Source organism: Vipera berus (genome assembly GCF_964194415.1).
Source record: "Vipera berus genome assembly, chromosome: 2".
NCBI lineage: Eukaryota > Metazoa > Chordata > Lepidosauria > Squamata > Viperidae > Vipera > Vipera berus.
In genome coordinates, this window is record NC_138203.1 from 78,950,436 (window position 1) to 78,971,225 (window position 20,790).

A 20,790-nucleotide genomic window follows, 5' to 3' on the forward strand; every position below is an offset into this window, starting at 1 on the left:
GATAAAGATTGGGACAGTTTGCCATCCAGAATCAGTTTAGGTGTGATTCTCACCCTTTGACACCAAAGTTTCAAAAGGCAGATCAAAACAGAACCCAAATATGCTGATAATATCGGCAGACTTTTTTTTCTTTTTACAGAAGTGAAAAAAGTTAAACATACTTTTAAATAAAAATAAAGCGCACCTCCCATATTTGAGTTTTAGACTATCTTGCAAAAAGTTGTACATATTTTTCACAATGTGTGTATGTGTGTGTGTAAAAAAATACGTACATTTTGCAAAATAGACTAAAACTCAAAATATCATGGGAAGTCTGCATACGTGTGTGTGTGTGTGTGTGTACACACACACATACAGACAGACATACCCTGTATATATCCAATCAAATCAGAAAAAACTTGTAATAGAAAATCTCTCCCCCTTTTTTTTCTTACCTTCACTCAGCTGATCTGCAGACTGTTTTGAAACTAAATTGGATAATGACTCCACCACTGTGTTTCTTTTTCTAAACCTGCATCGACATATATGACAAAAAACATACTTTCAGCCTGTTGTTTAATTAAAGCAATTGTCATAAAAACAAAGAACCCTAAGCAACTGAATCTACAGGAAACACATTGTACTATTGCCCAAATAATTTCTAAGAACATGATGCTAATCAAACATAATTGCCAACCTGTCAGGGGAATAAGGAAATGGAGCCAGAAGATTATGGACACTTCCACACACAATTGCTTTGCTGTGTTGCCTTCAATCTTGGCGCCAGGAATAAATAATGCTTCCCTAAATCTTATCAATCTCACAGTACACCCTTAACACCCTCCAAAATTGTGTGCCCCGTGTTACTGTCCATACCTCTAAGTTGCAACATTTTAAGGTTGTGACTGGTGATTCCCTTGGTGAAATTCCACTCCCACTCACCATTAGCTGCAACCTGAAAAGCTACCCTGAACTGGCATACGCAGTGTTCTAGTTACTCTATGCACTGCATTTTTCTTCTTGTTTTGGGACAAGCAGGTTATGTGGATTAGCACTATGTGATTTGATAGCCAATACAAGCTCTAGAGCAGACATGTCAAACACAAGGCCCGGGGGCCAGATCCGGCCCGTGGTTTCATGTGGCCCGCGAAGCCATCCTGGAAACAGTGAGGGAACGGCTCCCACTGCCTTGGCCCTGGCCCAGAGACCCTCCTTCTGCCAGAGACCCTCAGATCTGTCCCACTCCTGCCCAGGCCCCCATAGGCACCCTTGCTGCGAACGATGTAGACCTGGCCATGCCCACCCAGTAGGCCATATGCACTTTAGCCACGCCCACCCAGTAGGCCACGCCCACCCAGTAGGCCACACCCACCCAGCCCCCTGAGGACAACCACAATGCTGATGCGGCCTTCAATGAAATTGAGTTTGACACCCCTGCTCTAGAGCTATCTCAATTACTTGGCTACTGCAATGTTACCATGTGAGGAATATCTGCAGTAAAGTTTTAAAATGCAGCAAAGATGTTACTTAATTTTGAGAAGGGGGGGCAAAGACAACAGATCTAGGTTTACTTTTCAATGGAGTCAACAGCAGATTTAAAATTTGAAAATTGCCATTTCTTTTTCATTCAACTTGTTATAAAAAATCATATAAACATCAATAAGTAATAAAAATGTTGAGCTTCTCTGTTAATATAACAAATATCTTTTTTATTTCGAAATTAACTAGAGTTCTACCATGAAAGTCAGCTGGGTGACCTTGGGCCAGTCACTTTCTCTCCACCCAACTCATATCACCTGGTTGTTGTCGTGGGATAAACAGGAGGAGAAACGGGTGTTGGATATATTCTCCGCCTTGAGTTATTTGTAAAAATAATAAAGGCAGGATACAAACAAACAAACATACATATATTTTTCATTACATAATGAAATAATACCAATCCTGATTATGTCAGTCCTGCAAGAATGTCATAAAAATTGTTCCATCTTACTTTTGGCAAGTTTGTAAAGCTTCTTTTATTGTAGAAAGTCCCATTTGGATATCCTGTTGTTCAAATGTCATTGCTGCTTGAACAACTAATATAGTACTATAACCTAGGGCATGGTACATGCTATCTTTAGACCTATTTTGAAAATAAAATATAAAGTAAAGACAGTGATAAGAAAGCCAATTACGATTGTCAAAAACAAAAGTGAAATTTTACATAATTTTTACAATATAGTTTACTTTTAGAATGCTACTTTGTGTTCAACATAACATTTTGAGCCAAGACTACTTATCCCTATAAAATTCTTAAAATTATGCATTTTCGTTATTTGGGAATTATTTTGGCGTCCAATTATTTTGTTATTTGCTTTTCAAAGAATGTATGAATTCCAGTATACATCAAAATATGAGCTAAAATATTTATTAATTTTAAGTGAAAACAATCAGCAACACTTTTTGCCTGGGGTTTCCAAACCTTGCAATATTGTGATGACCTCCCTCTCATAAAAGTAATTATCTCATGAGGCTAGTGCTGGAAAGAAATCAATATGTCAGTTTTAATAATTAAAATTTAATCTTTTTATATCGAGAAAAATAAAAACCTACACTGAAAACAAAAACACATTTTGTTTTTCTGACAAAATGACAAGTCTAAATGAATAAATCTTAAATATTTTATAAAATAAGTACAAATGGGAGTATGTTAAAAGTTCATTTTTAAATCACATTTTATAACAAAATAGTATTTTAAAGAACACAATATTGTTTCATGAAATCCTTGTGCCTCTGCTGGGAAACAGACTCAGATGAAAAACCATATTTAGTGATATTCAAAGGTCTAAATTTGACTATCATGCCTAAGGCAAAATTTAGGGACCCTTCTCTCACTGACAGATGGAAAAATTCTGTTTTAGAGAATGGGAGTAGATAGTTGCAAAACAAATGTTTTAGGCAAGAACAGAAATTGAAGTTGTATTATTCAGAGGCCTTAAATACATTTCTAGCTATCAGATAAAAACTCCACCAAACAAAACTCACCATGGTCGAAGTAATTCCAGAGATTCTGCATATTTATTATTAAGAAATAAATTTATTGCCACTGAGCATTCTTCCAAAGCACATTTAATGTCCATTTTTGCAGCCCTAATAAATGCACAAACAGGAAAAAAATCATTATACTTAAATCATTACTAAGACTGTTCTGTTGTTTAATATGACCAGTTTCACACTGTCTGATCTATAGACAAGATTAAATTGAAATAATGAAGAGTCTGTTGACTAATTATTATAACATAAAATATTTGTGATTCGTAAACATTTTATCAAGTTTATAGAGTAAAATCCTCTCGAATTTTAGGGTCAGAGAGAGCAATGTACGTGCAGTACTACTTTTTACCTACCCCCATCCCCTCAAATCATGGATATATATTTGATTATTCCAAATAACATTTCATATATTGCTGCAGATCGTAGTCTATAAATATGTATAGCATGATATAATTTCTGAATGTTATACAATTGTCATTTATGTTGCAGCAGACTAATGAACCCTCAGAAAAAGGACAATTAGACACTTCATTATAGGTAAGAAATCAGAATCACTGGTGCGCATAAGCTTAGAAAAGCTAAGATGCCCTTATGAAAGAATTCCGGCAACTGTCGTCCTATTTTTATACTGCAATTGGTGTTCCAATTCTTGCACCTCTTTCTCCTGCTTGTCCTAGATAAAGAGCTAAAAAAGCAATCCTTTCTGGAGTGGGAGGGAATTTCCATCTGTTCTTGTTTTGGGTAATGGCAAAGCTGGTATCCTGTATGCTTCTCACACAGGCTGATATACACTGCTTATTCGGGTCGTCCTATGAGTAGAAGTAGCTAATGAAATCATAGAATTTTGAAGTACACTATTATGTTCAGTCTGGGATTCCTGGCGCTTTATTTCTTTGGACTTTGGAATCCAGGTGATTAAGAGAACTTTAAGAGCTCAAAAGATTTTCCTGTCAATTGCTGCATAGGAAAGCTTGTGGCAGAGGTCTCCAAAAAACCAAAGTAGCCTGTTGCAAGTCCCAGAAAGGTAACAGAATCAAATCTTCCAAGATGTGAAGATGTGCCCCTGATGGGTAAAAAGGGGACCTTGACTCAGAACACAAAAATGGTCCTAATGGGTCAGATAGTACAACAAGGCAAGACAACAGGGTGAACCCATGGCTACTGAGGCTACTAAGGTGAGATAAGAATGAAGTTGGTTAAATCTTTGCTGATCTTCACCACAACTCTTACAGTGGAATGGGTGAAAACATGCAGAAAGAGAATTATTGTGTTTTTTTTAAAGGAAGAAATCACTAACAAATTGGGTATCTATCCCATCTCACTTACAAAAAGTTAGATGTTGTCTTACAGTGCATATAGGTTAAATGTAGCTGCCCCAGTGGGATTTGACAGTGTTTTATTATAGCCATTTTTGGTTAGGTTTCAGATATAGCTGAGCCAATCAGGGAGCACATTGCTATATTCAGGTTTATGGTTTACCATTACTACTTCTTTACAGACCAGACTATTGTGGGAGTGTCTAATATCATCTGGCCACTCTGGTCATGGCATAGCACTGAAAAGGTGACCATAACACGGCCTTCTATATTGAGAGATGGTCAGATATGTTCATATATCTCAATGCTTCGTGGCTGGACCATGTATCTCAGATATAAAGGGCCTGACATGAGTTCTTCATCTTTGTGTAGAGGCACATATATGGAGGAGGGATGTATGAAAAAAAAAACTTCCAGTGAAATTGTCTGAAAACAGCTATTAGTAGAAGGAACCTGTAATGTAGGGTAGAACCAGGAGGAAAACAATTTACTTGATCTCTCTTCTACTACAATTGAAAAGAGAGTGGTTCATATACATTCACAGTAAAATAAAATAAAATAAAAATCGTTTAATCAAACAGTATCAACCCATTATTCAATCTCATAACCAATTTATCTTCCTTAGACTCTCCAATGTAACTCTATTTTTAATAGTGTAGGGTGGAAAAAAGAAGAGGTGTGTGTGTGTGTGTGTACCCTGAATCCCTGGGGAAGATTATTTCAAAGTATAGAAGGTCCTGCTATAAGCCTTCTCGTATGCCTTTGCCTTTTATCATGAAAATGGGGAATTTCAAGCAAATTCTCTTAAGATGTTTGAATTGGATGAGTTGCAATTAGGTGCAGAAAGCGGTCCTAAAGTACTTTAGTGCCAAGCCATGTAAGGCGTTAATGGTCAAAATAATGGCAATCAGAAACAAATATGGAACTATCTTACGTTTCTTCTTATAGAACCACTACGCTCAACAGAGAATATATACATTTCAACCAATAAGAATAGAGCTCGAAGAGACCGTGGAGGCTTTCTAGTCCAATCCCCTGCTCAAACAGGAGATCCTACAATTTAAGGCAAGTGACTGTCCAGTCTCTTCTTAAAAACCTCCAGTGACGAGGCACCCAAAACTTCAAGAAGGCAAGCTGTTCCACTGATTAATTGTTCTCAGTATTAAGATGTTTCTCCTTAATTCCAGGTGGCTTCTCTCCTTGATGAATTTCCATCCATTGTTTCTTGTCTTGCCTTTTGATGATTTGGAAAATAAGTTGACTCCCTCTTCTTTGTAGCAACCTCTCAAATACTGGAATACTGCTATAATGTCGCCCTTAGTCTCTAGACTATCTAGTCTCCAGGCCTTTAATCATCCCTAGTTTCTCTTCTCTACACTTTTTCCAGTCTCAACATCTTTTTTGTAATGTGGTGACAAAAACTGGATGCTGTATTCCAGGTGTGCTCTTACTTACATGTAAATACTTAAATACATTGAGAAAAAAACTCATGGATTGCAAAACAGGCAAATGATAGGATCCTACAGTAAATAGATCCACCCAAGCTAAGGAAGCAATGAGAGTAGGGTTTTACAGATATGTACAGTGTGCATCCTGCAAATCTCCCTGCAAATTTATAGAAGGAAACCACAAACCCTTCTTTAAGTGGGGAAGGTGGAAAATTGATATTATCTTGAAACAACCCTGCTTCAAAAAATAGTTGAAATGGAAAAGATCCGATGCATTATGAAGTCAACGTTGTTTCGTTTCACTGTGTACTGTACTGAATATTGCTGAAATGACAATAAAGTCTACTACTACTACTACCACTACTACTACAATCCTCCTTAGGAATGATAAAGTATTTAGGCAAAAGAATAGTCCCCCATAATTACATCCTCAATAGCCCCTTTTTATAAAAAGGGAGAAACTTCCTGGCATAACTCTGGAGATACTTTAGGGTGATTCCCAAATAACCAACATTCAGAGAGTAGGTACAGAAACCCATGTACTTTAAAAATAATCTTAAAAATAAGAAAAGCACTTCTTAGATGTTTATATGAAAGTATAGCAAAGTCAAACAAGTATTTAGAATGATGAGCTTTTTGTAAATGAAAGTGTAATTGGTTTCTGCCCGAGTTTTGAGCAGGGCCAGAGACTGTATTTGGGGGAAGTATGAAGTAGAGTTGTTGCAGCCTCCTTTTATTCACTGCTATACAATGCTGCAAAAATCAGTCTTATCAGGAATAATATGTCCCTAAAGAAAGAACATATTCCTTCAGATTCCTATTCCAGATTATAGCGCAGCTAGATTAGGGTACCTAATTTCATTTTATTTAGAAGGACATAGGCAAGTAGTGAATATAAAACACCATTATTCTTTAGCTCCTGAGAATGTTTTCATTCAGCTTGTAGTCAACCTGATTTCTAAACTGTGTTCATTCTTCAACATGAAGAGATTAAAAAAAACCTTTGTAATAAAGTGAATTCCCATAATAGGATCAAAATGCTTCAGAGAATTTTTTTTAATATTTAGAAAAATATATGGTTAATGCTTTAGTGTAGAGCTGACTTTTATTCTCATGATATTACTTTAGAACTACCAATATATATATATATATATATATATATATATATATATATATATATATATATATATATATATATATATATATATATATATATATATATATATATATATATATATATATATATATATATATATATATATATATATATACATATATATATATATATACATATATATACATATATATATATATATATATATATATATATATATATATATATATATATATATATATATATATATATATATATATATATATATATATATGTAAATTCACAACATGGAAATGTGGAGGTCTCTTGAAGAGGTTTTTCAGGACAAATGGGAACCAAGCAAAAGTAATAATTTCCGACTACAGTACTACCAAAAATTTCTCTCCTTTGTATACCCACAGAATTCTGTGGGAGGCCCAGATAATCTTCCCTCACGTTTTCTCTATTTCTTCTACCTTATTTTTAACTAGGAAGAAAATTCTAAGATTATAATGAAATGGATTTATAATGCTAAGAACTCTTTTTCTGGAACTATGTAATTAGCTTTGTGGAGAAAGTAATATTTTGAATATATTTTGATCCTACAAGGAAAATACTATTGTAATTCACTAGCCATACTGTATATCCAATGTAATTGTACTTCTGTGGCAATTGGTGGTTAGCATCTCTGAAGTTATAAATATACCCTTCAAGCTATTTGAAATAAGTCTTTTAAAAACTAGTATTTCTCTGGTTTATTAAAAAAAATATTATGAGGGGTGGTGCTACAAAAACCATTCTTTTCTTTCTTCTTTTAATCCATTTTAGAGTAATATGTTCCTGTTTTCTATTTATTGGAGTCGTACTCCCTTTTATAAAAAGGGAAATTAACAAAAAGATACTACCCTACACCTACAGCAAGACTACTTTGTTTTATTCATACTGCATTAATCATAAATGCATAAATCACTGAGCCATGCTAATTACGTATTATAAAAAAATCTGCACGCAAAATTGCATGTTTGAAAGATAGCATATTTTATTGCAAAATATTAATTTTATTTTAGTATATTAGCACCAAGAATTGAATAACAATTAGTATTAGTTGGAAGATTTATAATCAACTCTTCAAATCAAAATTACTTTGAATATTCAGGAAATACAAAAGATTACTAAAATCTCTGATCTGGGTGGGGCAGATTAAGTCTTCCTTATTATCATCCTTAGGGATAATAGCTGTTTTACTATTTAGAAGTAGCAAAGGACAAAATTGTGATTGTGATGATGATTCTCCAATAGAAAACTGAAAATGCGCACAAAAAGAGTACATTAACTGGGAACCTCTTAATAATAAAATGAAGGTTCCCAGAGCTTAATAATAGATTAGCCAGCACAAAAGGCAAACAAATCAAAGCAAATATCTACAGTACTCCCACTGCGTCATTCAAATAATGGCTGAGACCCAGTCACATGATTATGACTGAATGGTCCCTTTTCTATGATTTCATATAAATTACTATAAAGTTGCAAAAAGAATCCTTCCTGAATCATATATTACAGTAGTAGAGCACTTCTAAATATAATGAGATGGAAGAGTATAACATGCTTGCTAGCTTTTGACTCTTATAGTCTCTTACAACGTAACAGCTCTAGTTAAAACAAATATGAAAATTATTAGGTGACATAAGCAATTGAGTCAGAAGATAAATTTTTCTACCTGCCGTATTTTACAGACATGTAGTCTTACCTCTGTAACAGTTTCAAGAAGCATTTCTATATACACAAATGATCAAGCTAGAGATCATTTATACAATCAGAAGCAGAACAATAAAACTGATAGAAATTACCAAGAGAAAAGGAAAAACAATCATTCATGAAATTAACTCTTAAATGTAAATTTCCCCAGGGTCATCAGAATACAATACATCCTGAACTCCCACTACTATCATCATTAAGCTTACTATCTATTTTTCAAAATAAAACCCTCATATAAAGTGATTTCCCAGAAAATGACCACACGCAGGTTTTACGCAGTCAATTTTAGCAGCTGTGCCAATGTTGAGAAAAGACCCAGTATACTCACAGAATTAAATCAGGCAACTTCTAGATGATTAACTGCAAATTTGCTATGTGAAGGTAAGTCTCTCACAGAGATGTTTCATTTCTGTCACAGACAAGGGGGGGAAAAAAACCCAGCCAATAACACCCTAAGAAGGTTTCATTTCCTTATTCCTCATTGTCAGTGGGCTTCTTATTAGTTATGAAACAGAATAAAGGCAAAAGTTCGCACAGCAGCAGGAATCCTTTGCACCGGATTTTACAAGAAATATCCGTTGACAGGACTGCAGCTACAGCAGTACTGGCAGATGATGCCTCTGCATAAAGAGGATGCTGGGAGATTTTCCCAGTGTATGATGCAGCCTAATTCTAATCCATCACTGCCCAACTACAAAGGGAAGAAACTGGATCTCGAAACAACCCTATGATTTCTATGTTTGAAGGGGGGGGAAAGCAGTTAGATTGGAGCTCTGTGTTCCTCTTATTAGGAAATGTACATCTGATGAAAAAGATTTGTAAACAAAGTTATTACACTGAATCTATAAATGAGAACACTATTTAAAAACCGAACCCTATTCTTAAGATAACTTTACACTAAACAGAATAAGGCAATATTAAGTGGAGATTCAACCTGCTGTATGATTTCTTTTCATATAACTGAAATTGTGACGTTTAAATTAAATCGATTTAATATGAGACTACCAATATTCAGGAATATAAAGAAGCAAGAACATGCCAACTTTTAAGAATCAATCCATGTGAAATATTTTTTCAATAAAAATAAATCAATAACCGTTCTTTAATTTATGATAGTAAGAATGTAAAATTAACGTTTCATAGATTTGTGGGTAAGGACATTTGTCAGCTCTAACAATACACCGTCTGCCGAGATATCTACGGTAGCATTGAATAAAGACCATTGGTTAATCTTTTCTGTAAAAAATTCAGGCAAAAAGAATGTTTGTGTAAGAAAAAAGTGTCTGAAAAAGAACATCCTCACCTCCAAATGAAAGATCCACGTGCTCTCATGATACAGGATACAGTAAAATCAATAATTATATTTACACATCCCTAACAGTATCTTGCATTACAGTATTTTCCACCAGAAATATTTTTACTCTTTTCTTCATGCCCTTTAGCAATAGAAGTTTTTCAGTGCATCTATTAGTTTATACTTTGCCTTTGGACTTGGAAATGGCTTCTACAGCTACTGTAACATAAGCCATTCAAAAACACTTTTGTAATGTAAATATCCTGGGTCTGTACGTGATAATTATGTTATATACACGTTATGAATAAAATCAAATGGAGCAATGTAGCAGACTTTGGGACCCAAGTAGACACACACTTTGTTATGCTGGATTCCAAATGCCAATTTCAAACAAAGTTAAAAGTTTGAGACTGGCTTCAGAAAAAAAAAATCCAAAATGCAGCTTTCTATTCAAAATGATGAACAGCAATATATTCACAAGATAGCAATTTCAACATAACCTTTGTTTTCGTCCATTTCCCTTTTTTGAGAAAAGATTAGTATATACTTCAACTCTGTAAATCCAAATTTAGATTTATTTATTTTTGAACCTTGCCTTTATTATTTTTATAAATAACTCAAGGCGACAGACATACCTAATACTCCTTTTTCCTCCTATTTTCCCCACAACAACAACCCTGTGAAGTGTCTTAAGCCAAGAGATAGTGACTGACCAAAAGTCACCCAACCAACTTTCATGCCTAAAGTTGGATTAGATCTCCTGCTTTCTAGCCCGCTTTCCTAACCGCTAGACCAGGGGTAGGCAACCTCGGCTCTTTTATGACTCATGGACTTCAACTCCCAGAAGCTGACTCAGGAATTCTGGGAGTTGAAGTCCATGAGTCATAAAAGAGCCGAGGTTGCCTACCCCTGTGCTAGACCAAACAGCCTAAATTTGTTCCAACTACTTCACCAAGCTACACTGAAAGACTATTGGGACCCTGTTTCAAAACAAGACTGAGATTTGAACCTCTTGACAAATATGAACTGTATTTTCGTTTATTTATAAATAAATGTCTGCAGGTCTTTCCCAAATGGCTAGGAGCAACTTAGAAACATTGACTTGCTTGGCCTTCACCGAGAGTTATGCAATGTGAGGAGCCTGGCTGTTACACAATGGCAGTGGGCTTGCTAGGTTGAGGTTCAAACTGCTCCCTTTGGCTGCTGCCTGATCTCCATGTACATGAATATTCTAACACACATGTTACATGTGAGCAGCCAACTGAATGGGTGTCCTGGCACCCAGTTCTCTCCTACTCTGATCATCCGCTGTGCAAACTGGTGAGGAGGCAGGGTACTTATGCTTTGCAACTGGTGCGGTCATTGCGGTGGGTGTGCACTCTCTTGGCAGGCACGGCAAGGAGCTTACAGGTAATCCTCAAGTTATGACTGTAGTGGAGCCTGCTATTATGATCATAAATTGTAACAGTCAGTTTTACGTTTTTGTAGCAGCTGTTAACAAACACCATGGTTCTTAAGTGAGTCCACTGTTCACTATGCTGTGGCTGTCAGCAAAAATGTCATAAAATGTGGTCGCATGATGGTGGGATGCCGCAAACAGGTTTAAGTGCAGCCATGTTGCCGAGGGCCCGAAGTGCAGTCATATGAGCGTGGGGGGAAGGGGTAACTGTTAGAACTTCAGATCCAGTCACACCCCCTTTTTCAGACAGGCTGTAATTTTTCAAACTGCCTGTAATTCATTCTTTGTGAGTAGTGCTGCCTTTTTATTTTATTTCACCACAGTAACAAATGGCAAACTATAAAATCAGCAAAATGAAGGATTATAATGAGTCGTATAAATTAATGAGGAATACTAGGCAAGTATAAGACAAGGCATAGGAGAAACTGGCATGCATCAGGACACATTGACAAGAAACTGTAATATCCCTCAAAGACGACTGATCCTTGGATAAGGAGCCATGAAAAGCCTTAGAAGCCAATACATTTTTTGATCCAGAGCCTGTTAAGCAAGCAATGAAGATAATCAGAGCACGTCTGGCCCCAAATTCTGACATAAATTTCTCAGAACAACCTTTTTATTGTGAGTAAAGTCTAGAAGCTTTTTATATAAAACACTCCATCTGGAAGTAACTTAGCAGAGGAAACAATATCCATACCCTATCCAGCTTCTGACAGCTGCTCAAATCCTGTCCTAAATATTCAGACTGCTTCTTCAACTCTGACCAAGGTTCTAAACTGGCTTTCTGTTTTCCTGGGCCTCTTATCCTGGAACTCTGATTATAAATGGACTTTCGCACTCTTGGTAAAATATATTTTCAGCCCAGCTCCCTGACTGCATATGAATTGCTAGGAGAGGTTTTAATTCACTGAAATGTTTGCTTCAACTCTGCTAAGCCCTGTAGTTTAGATGTAGCCTAAACTATGGGATTACCTCATAGGTTCTTCTACAGTTCATTCAGCCAATAAAGAAATATGTTCACGTATTTTCCATCTTATATATAGGACCTAAGCCATTAAAATGTAAACTAAAACAAGGCTCAAGCTTTCTTAGGTCTATAAATAAACTGTTAAAGGATTCTTTTAAAGTTTTTACTTCAAATATACTACATAAGGAACATAATTCTTATGTATTTCTTTTACAGATGTGCTGGTGATAGCTCTTTCTCAGGATTTCAACTAAATAGTCAAAATGCTATAATTTTATAAATGTTCTGCTCTTTGTCTTACATTAAAAGATGCTTATAATCTTGTTAGATAATTTACTGGTTCATATAATCTGTTTCTCACAAACGTAACACATGTGCACACCCACCCATTCTTACACATAGAGTGAAAAAGGATTTGGGCATCTGAGCATTCTTTACCACCATTTCTCACTGGGACTCCAACCTCCTATAGATGTCTACACTTTTTTCTCTTGCTCTCAGTTTTAATCTCTCCTGCCCCTTGGACAGCAGTGAGAAAAATGAGAGTGCATCAGGTAACCTTGGATGGCTGAATTGCAATTCCCCTGTGCTTTAATCTCAGCAGTCATTCTCCTCTGTGTAGCAATTAAGCTGAGAAAAATAATTCCAATGGGTGCCACAATATACCAATAACAGCCTTTTCTTCATGCTAACTGGTAGGTTTGTGTGCACATGTGTGGAGCTGGGGAGAATATATACTGTATGAGTAGAGAAGACGGAAGTGCCAGCTAGCTAATACTTTTTCCTTGAAGGAATGTGGCCCACAATATAGAAATGATTCTCTCCGTGATTTAAATCAGTAAGCCGTCTTTACATTTACTGTATATGAAACACTACATCAAAATGTTTTGAAAACCAACACTAAACCAGAGGCAAGCAATATGGTATTTTTGAAAACCGAAGTGTATATAATTCCATTAGAAATTTTTTTTAAAAAAGGGCCAAATCTTAGATACAGTATGTTGGCCTGTAAATAGAAAATCAATATACACCAGAAACCACCAGAAACTATTTGTGTTATTCTTGTGAACCCTGCTGAAGTTTGATTCAAAACAGCTGTGGTGGCACAGTGGTTACGAATGCAGTATTGCAGGCTGGCTCTGCTCACTGCCAAGAATTCGATCCTGACCGGCTCAAGCTTGATTCAGCCTTCCATCCTTCCAAAGTCAGTAAAATGAGGATCCAGTTTGTTGAGGGCAATATGCTGACTCGGTAAACTGCTTAGAAAGGATGGTAAAGCACTGTGAGTATAAGTCAAAGTGCTAAGTGTTATTACTACAGCAACTGCATGAGCCTTTCAAAAGACACAAAGCTTAAAACTCTGCTTTATTGATCCAAGGAAAGAGGCATTGTTCACATGTATTCTCTTCTGAATACTCTGCATAGCTGTCATATATATTACCTAAATGCAGCATTATGGCAAATGTAATGCTATGTTAGCTCCTATAGAATAAATGAGTTCTGCACAGGATTGGATTTGATTATTACTGGCACAATGGCACTATGCTTGACAGTGTCTGGTCAGCAGTATAACAGCAAAAAAGGTAAGCAGTGTCTGATCACCAAAATTGTGAGGAAGAAGCAATGTGTTCTACTCCTGCAGTTTTGCTGACTAAACTTCATTTTGTTGTATAGTAGATCAAATTTGGCTAAGATTTATAGAAATTGTAACAGCAAATAAGATTCACAATTGCTTAAGTTCTATTACATATTGGTTTTATTTTGAGCATGATTCTTGATAAGAGTTAAATTATATATAATCATTTTATCCTGGCTCATGTATTAAAAGTAGCATAATATGGGTTACAAAAAATAATATTTACTATGGTGGAGGATACAGATAGACCAAGTGTCATTTTTTTTGCTCATTCTACTTTGCCACAAGAATGGGAGGGAGTGTAGAGGATTTTTACTAATCTAAACATTTTACTGTCCTATGGGAACCAAGGTCATTTCTGTCAGTTAGATGGGGCGTAAGCATTTGGTTAAAAAACCTGCCAAACACTTCTATTGGGGAACGTAACTGATTGCATAGCATTGGGATGGGAAGTTAACTTTGTAATATTGTTTCTCTTTGAAGGGAAATTCAGACTTGGTTTCACTTTTGACAGTGCTGATACTATGTAATCAATAAACATAGTCTTTGAGGAAATCTCAAGCCTTGGAGTTCTGATTTATTTGGTCTTGTCTATCGGAACCTTGACAAAGTGATTGTCAGGCCAAACAGAGGCATTATTTAAGCAAATGGCCATCAATCTTGAGGACAAGAAGACAAACAAATTTCAATTCACTCAAGAATTCTGGAGGGAAAAAAAACATTGGATCTAAAACCCAGAGCAGGCATTTATATATTAGGCTTAATTTCTGTGCTCTACAGAAACTGATCTTCAACATAGGTAGGATTTCTATCTCATCCTCAATAAAGCAAAATATCCAGCTGTATCATATCTAAGAGTTTCTTCATTGTGGAAATCCCTGAATACAACTGGAAAACTGAGTTTTACTGCTAAGCAGAGAGTGAAATCTGGTCTAAGATGAAACAAAACTGGCAGGAAATGAAGCAGGAAGAACAGAAAAGGCAGCAATATATTTAATTAGATAGTATTTTTCACTTTTTGTTGTTTTTATTCATCTCTGCTAAAAAAAGAGGTAATAAAGAATACTTACACTGGGATGTGTTCAAAGGCATCTTCAAAGTTTTCCTGCAAATCAAATAAGAATAAATAATTGGAAAATTCATTCTCCCTATAAAAATCCAACAAGCATCACTAAATAAATAAATACTAAATAATATAGGTATGTACTGCTATTTGATACTTGCTTTCTAACAGAATTTCTATGCTATGAAAAAAATGTAAGCAGTAACAGAGAACACTGTAGGGTTACAAGTAAAATATCCATATCCCTGAATCATCACTTCCCTAAACGGATGTAAATAAAATAATTTCATTGATCTTAGTTGCTCTTGATAGATTAAGTATTTTCTTGTGGTGGACGTAAGTTTTCCTTCTTGGTTAGAGAAAGGTAGATTATATTTTTGTCAAATAAAAAATTACAAAAATCGAATTCAAATACCAGACAAATCAAAATATGTAATGAAAACTGAGAAACAGAACAGTGAAGGTTGTACAAATGAGAAGCAAAGTTTGAGAACTAGTGAAGTAATTATTTTTCTTGCTTGAAGAAATCATTTTCAGTGCATTCTTTTTCAGACCACAGGATTGCAAATGAAGGCAGTTATCGTTCTGTAAATTAATCGTCCTCTCAAATGTTATACTTATACAGTTTAAGATGCTCAAAACTTCTAAAAGGTTTCAAAACCTAAAAGGCCTCAAAAGTTCCAAAAGGCTTCACCATTAATAAGTTATAGGGGACAACTAAACTCCCTTTCTCTGAAACAGATCCAGGAAAAATGGAAATGGCAAGGTACAGTATCAGAAAAATTTTAAAAAGTATACTAATCAATTAAAGTTTGATGTACTAGTATTAAATGCACTTAAAAACCAAATTCTCACATTGAATTTGTGAATTCAGTTGAATCTCCTATTGACATAATTCTGCAATATACACTTAGTATGTTTTATAAAATTTATACAAGCAACTAAATATATTTGGTTGCTGAGACATTTTAAATCTTTGAGAAATGCTATTTTCTTAGTAGCCAGAAATTTGGTGGGAAAAAGCTTGTAATAAATATGAAAAGATTTTCATAAATACATTGGAGCAGTGGGCTAATGCCTCCTTAAGTAACACCAGCTGCCTGCAATTAGTGCAGGTTCAAGTCCCACCAGGCTCAAGGTTGACTCAGCCTTCCATCCTTCCGAGGTAGGTAAAATGAGGACCCAGATTGTTGGGGGCAATAAGCTGACTTTGTAATAATGCCGCTGGGGGGGGGCAAAAGCCCTAATAAGCAGGCATATACATAGAATGAAGGCTACTGCTAAGCTTGTAAGCCGCCCTGAGTCTTCGGAGAAGGGCGGGATATAAATGGAATTAAAATAAAAATAAATAAATTTAGTTCTTAAAAGGAAAGTAACTCAATAAAGATTTCTTCTACATTGTGAAAGAATACAAAGGGCACAAAACTAATCTGAAATTAGCTTCCTTTTGCATTTAAAGGCAAAATACAATAATGTATTGCCATATTACCTACACTTTTTCATCTCTTATGAACTTAGATGCAGTAAAAAAAGAGAAGTAACTCTAAAAATTTGACCAATAAGACAATTATTACAGATATTGATCCTCAATGTGCTGATGACTAGAGATAGCATTACAATAAGGTAGTAATGAAATGTTACGTAAGGCAGACACCAGCAATCTACTACTTTTATCTAACTGACCTTTTATGTTAAATAAGAGAATAATAATCTTTTAAGTGAATATTTTTAGCATTGTAGTTAATATTTATGATGTAACTTTCTAAATATTAGATGAGAAATCATCGGGCCACAAGAAATTGATATAAATTGCTGACAAATCAAGCCAATCAAGGACATAATAAAATGTCTTCTGCCGTGATCTAAATTAGATGTGCCCACTATAAATATTTACTATTTCAACACTGAGCTTTGCCCAGGATCTTTATGATAGGTTTACAAGAACGATAAAAGATTAAAGATTAAACATTCAGTTATTGTGACATATAGTATCGAACTGTAATGTTATGTAAAAGTAAAAAAGTTGAGGCCATGTTATTGTTTTCTTGTACCATGTGAAAAATTGTCCAAAGTCAACGCTTTTCCTTCTTTAACCCTTTTTTCCCTACATTTTCCTCTTTTCTTTTCCCTCCTCTACATTCCCATTGTTTTTATTTTCCTCTGGACTTTATATTCTAATAAACTAATAAAAAATTAACAAAAAAAGTGTAATGGTATGTGGGAATGATCTTGGAGACCAGGGGGGATATACAGCTTAGGGAATGGTCAGATAAGGGACATAGCATTGCAGCTATATGACAGGCAGACCAAGAGGCTCAGGAGGGACCCTCCCTAAGTTATCAGGCTGTAAAGGTGACAGCAGGAGAACTGTACCTTCAGGCTTGCAAGATCTATGTAGTTTTTCAATAAAGCAGAATTAGCTTATCTGGCCATCTGGTTTTCTTAGTAAGGTCGACAGAAAGGCATTCCAAAGCAAGGCCAGTGGGATTATTTTTTCTTGAAAATAGAAGTTCCAGCTTTATACACACACACACACACACACACACCAGTTAATATTACATGACACTCCAGTGGAGGCTTAGGTTTTGTCCATTCTGAGTCATTTCAGCATCCTTCTTACTCAAAAGTCAGATAAGCCATCTAGAACAGTCCAGCTCATTGAATGCCTGCTGATTCATTTCTTTCACATCGGTCCAAACTAGACTATTGAACTAATTTCTGATAATATATTAATAGCTAGTAATATGCAGAAGGGGAAGGGGAAAATGTGTCAGTTTGAATTCTAAACTTCCTGAAAAATTCTGGAATATTCTGCTCCTCCGCCAAAGGGGAGGTTCATAATGTTCTGGAGATGGTTCATTACAGTCTTGGGGGTGAACAGAACATCCTGTAATTCACTGAACTATTTCATTCTTGACTCAACTAATTTCCCACAGCCCTGATATAAAAATTGTTTTGCTTTCATTGCAAGGATATTTCACTGAGTTGGTTCATTAAATCACTTGTGTCTTATTTAGGCTTGTATGAAATCCTGGAAAAAAATCAGTATATTTAATGAGTGCCAGGGAGTGCTGCATTTGTACAAATTCTGAAGTATTTCAAATATTTTTAAAGTTTACTTAAAATGGAAGAACTAATGCAAGCGACCATTCCTACAGGAACCTCTGGATGTATGTATAGGTACATGTCCACCCACCCACATGTATCTACATATACAGACTTAGAAGCTAAAAATGACCCCCATGACTGTGGTTCCTATATACTATGCCAGGCTGAAATAGTCTACATATTTGTATTTAAAATATGGGAAATATTTATACCAACACAAGATTTTCTAAATATATGCTACATTTCAACAAAAAGTTCAATATGGCTTCCATCAAAATATTGGAAACGTCATCATTGAATTCAGCTTGTTTAATTTGGCAAATATTACCTATCAATCAGTTCTTGAAACGTATTGGGAGAATAGCAATTTAACAACTTGTTTATATAGTCTTATCACTATTGTCCCTCCTTGGCAGTAACAGGAACAGCCACCCTGTTCAGAAGGTGTATCAGCAACTCTTTGGATTATCTCAAGCTGTGAATGTCCAACATGACTATTCACTTAGATAAAAAGTACTCATCAGTGATACTGTTCCATATGCTTGTCAAACAAAGCCTGAAAAGTTGCATGAAGTATAATCCTCTAGTCAACTAGTAGAGCTCCTTCTACGATTTGCTTAACTGCAGTAGTATAACTTTATTGATTAGTCAATTGACCACATAAGAACAATGGACATCAGCCAGAATAAGCTACAATAAAACGAGACACTGATATTCGGTAAAATAGGATAAAGGTAAGGTAAAATAAATATAAAAGAGTGACATAAAGTAATGCAAGATAAAGTTGAATTTGAAGACATGAGTATTAAAGTATGTCTTCAGTACAAAACCAGGAAATCTTCAGCCTTATTGGGTTTCAGTGACTGAATAATGCATTTAATTTCTGTCACTGACACTTGTGGCCAAGAAGAGAGGCTATCATTGGTCAGAAATTCAATACCCAGTTTTGCTGACTGATACAACTTGGGAGTTGGCAAATAAATTAATGTAAACATATAAATATAAACTTCCTCCAAAACTGAAGCTGAGACGGCGACATCAAAGAGAAGCTTATGCTCCTTCAGCATACTGGATACGATGTTCCAAAATATGACTGGAGATGTTTTACATTTATCTCTAATTGTACCCAGATGTTGGGGCAGAAGCATCAACATTAGCAAATGGTTGTTTCATTCTATGTCAGTGGCTGGACGGGCTGTCTTAGTCCTGTGTGGTGGTATCTTCTTCCTCACCCAGAAGCTATCTTAGACACAATTCTGTCTACTTCCTGGAGCCCAGGGTTGCCTGGAGAGCTGGAAAGCACGCCAGTTATTAGATGTGTTTAGCTGCAATTATCCATCTGATATTCTTGGTGTGACCTGCCACCCAGCTCTCATTGTAGTTCCCAGGGTTTTTAGGCAGTCAAAACCTTCCTCTTTTCTTTATCTTTCGTAAGACAGGAGAAGGCACAGAGATGCACGCCAGTGACCTCCTTCTCAAAGTAACTACAAGTCCCTTAGCTGGTATATCAAAGTCAATCAATGGTTTGGCTGCTTTGTGCTTTGCCACCAAAGTCCGACAGGGCACTGAAAGAGTTAATCAGGTTTCCTTCCAGGAGAGCAAATATGCACTGTTTTGTTATAGATAGCACAGAGTGTTTACCTGGGCAGTCCTCTCTCAGAGGAAGGATTGGAAAGATGTCCTTGAGGTTATCTAAAATTGTGTTGTCGCCTTTGCTTTTTAAATTGACAGTATTCACTGGGCCAGAATGGATTAGGGGTCCCTCTGAATGAAACACACATTTCTGGAAAACTGGAAAAAAAATGTGCAGAAAGGGCCTCGTTTTATCCAGCGTTCTAGAGATTGTAGATTGCCTGGATGTTAAATAAAATTCACTCACAGCCTCTGCTGGATGGGAGCCATTCAGTCTTTTGTAAATCAATCAGCTGCTTTTTGCAGGGTAGCATCTGGCTTAAGGATAAGATAATTACTTTTTTTAAAAATCCCCTTCTATTTGCTCTGCTATTTTATATGTGTAGGCTGTAAGTAATATTTGTGATTTATATGCATCTCTCCCTTAGTCGCAAGAACCCTGAGCACTTGTTTCTCACCCTTCTCTGCATGAGTCAACCATTACTATCGTTCTTCCTGAATATAAGGGTAATGTTGCCTGTGACTTCCCTGCTAGCTGCTTTTATGGCACACTTTGTACAGATATGAGTGTATTTTAACTGTTTGTCGTTTGTTTGGTTTTCAGTTAACTTCATGAAGGTCTCTTAAGGACTCCGGTTTGTTTTTGAATGGGGACCACATAAAAATACAGAAAACACCTCATCTTTTGGCCCCTCTGGTTCATTTAGAAAAAAAACACTTATAATCAAGAAATACTATCACATAATTTTCCATCCACCCAGTTTCTTGAAGAAAAATCATATCATAATCTTTAGAAAATGAAAGCATTCTCTATCTATGCATTTACCATCCAACCAGCAATGTTCAAAGATAAACATTTAATTGTAAAATGTTTTCAAGTTTGTTTTTTGTTGACGAACCTATTTGGGATTTTGATCTGATGATTATTTTGTCTACTTTTTCTTCACAAAGCTGTTGTTGGAATATGATATATCTGTTGGCCTGTCATCCTTTATTCCTTTGAAGTT

At 35.7% G+C, this 20,790-nt stretch overlaps 1 protein-coding gene across 1 annotated transcript in view; it reads right to left on the bottom strand.

The window, feature by feature from the left end:
* TTC39B (tetratricopeptide repeat domain 39B) overlaps window positions 1-20,790 on the bottom strand; it is a 66,154-nt gene that overhangs the window by 29,095 nt on the left and 16,269 nt on the right. The window contains exons 2-5 of the mRNA XM_081321775.1: window positions 15,051-15,085; window positions 3,004-3,108; window positions 1,970-2,101; window positions 435-511 (exon numbers count right to left, since the gene is read on the bottom strand). Of these exons, the coding sequence (XP_081177901.1) occupies window positions 435-511; window positions 1,970-2,101; window positions 3,004-3,108; window positions 15,051-15,085 (349 nt within the window). The remainder of the gene's footprint in view (window positions 1-434; window positions 512-1,969; window positions 2,102-3,003; window positions 3,109-15,050; window positions 15,086-20,790) is intronic.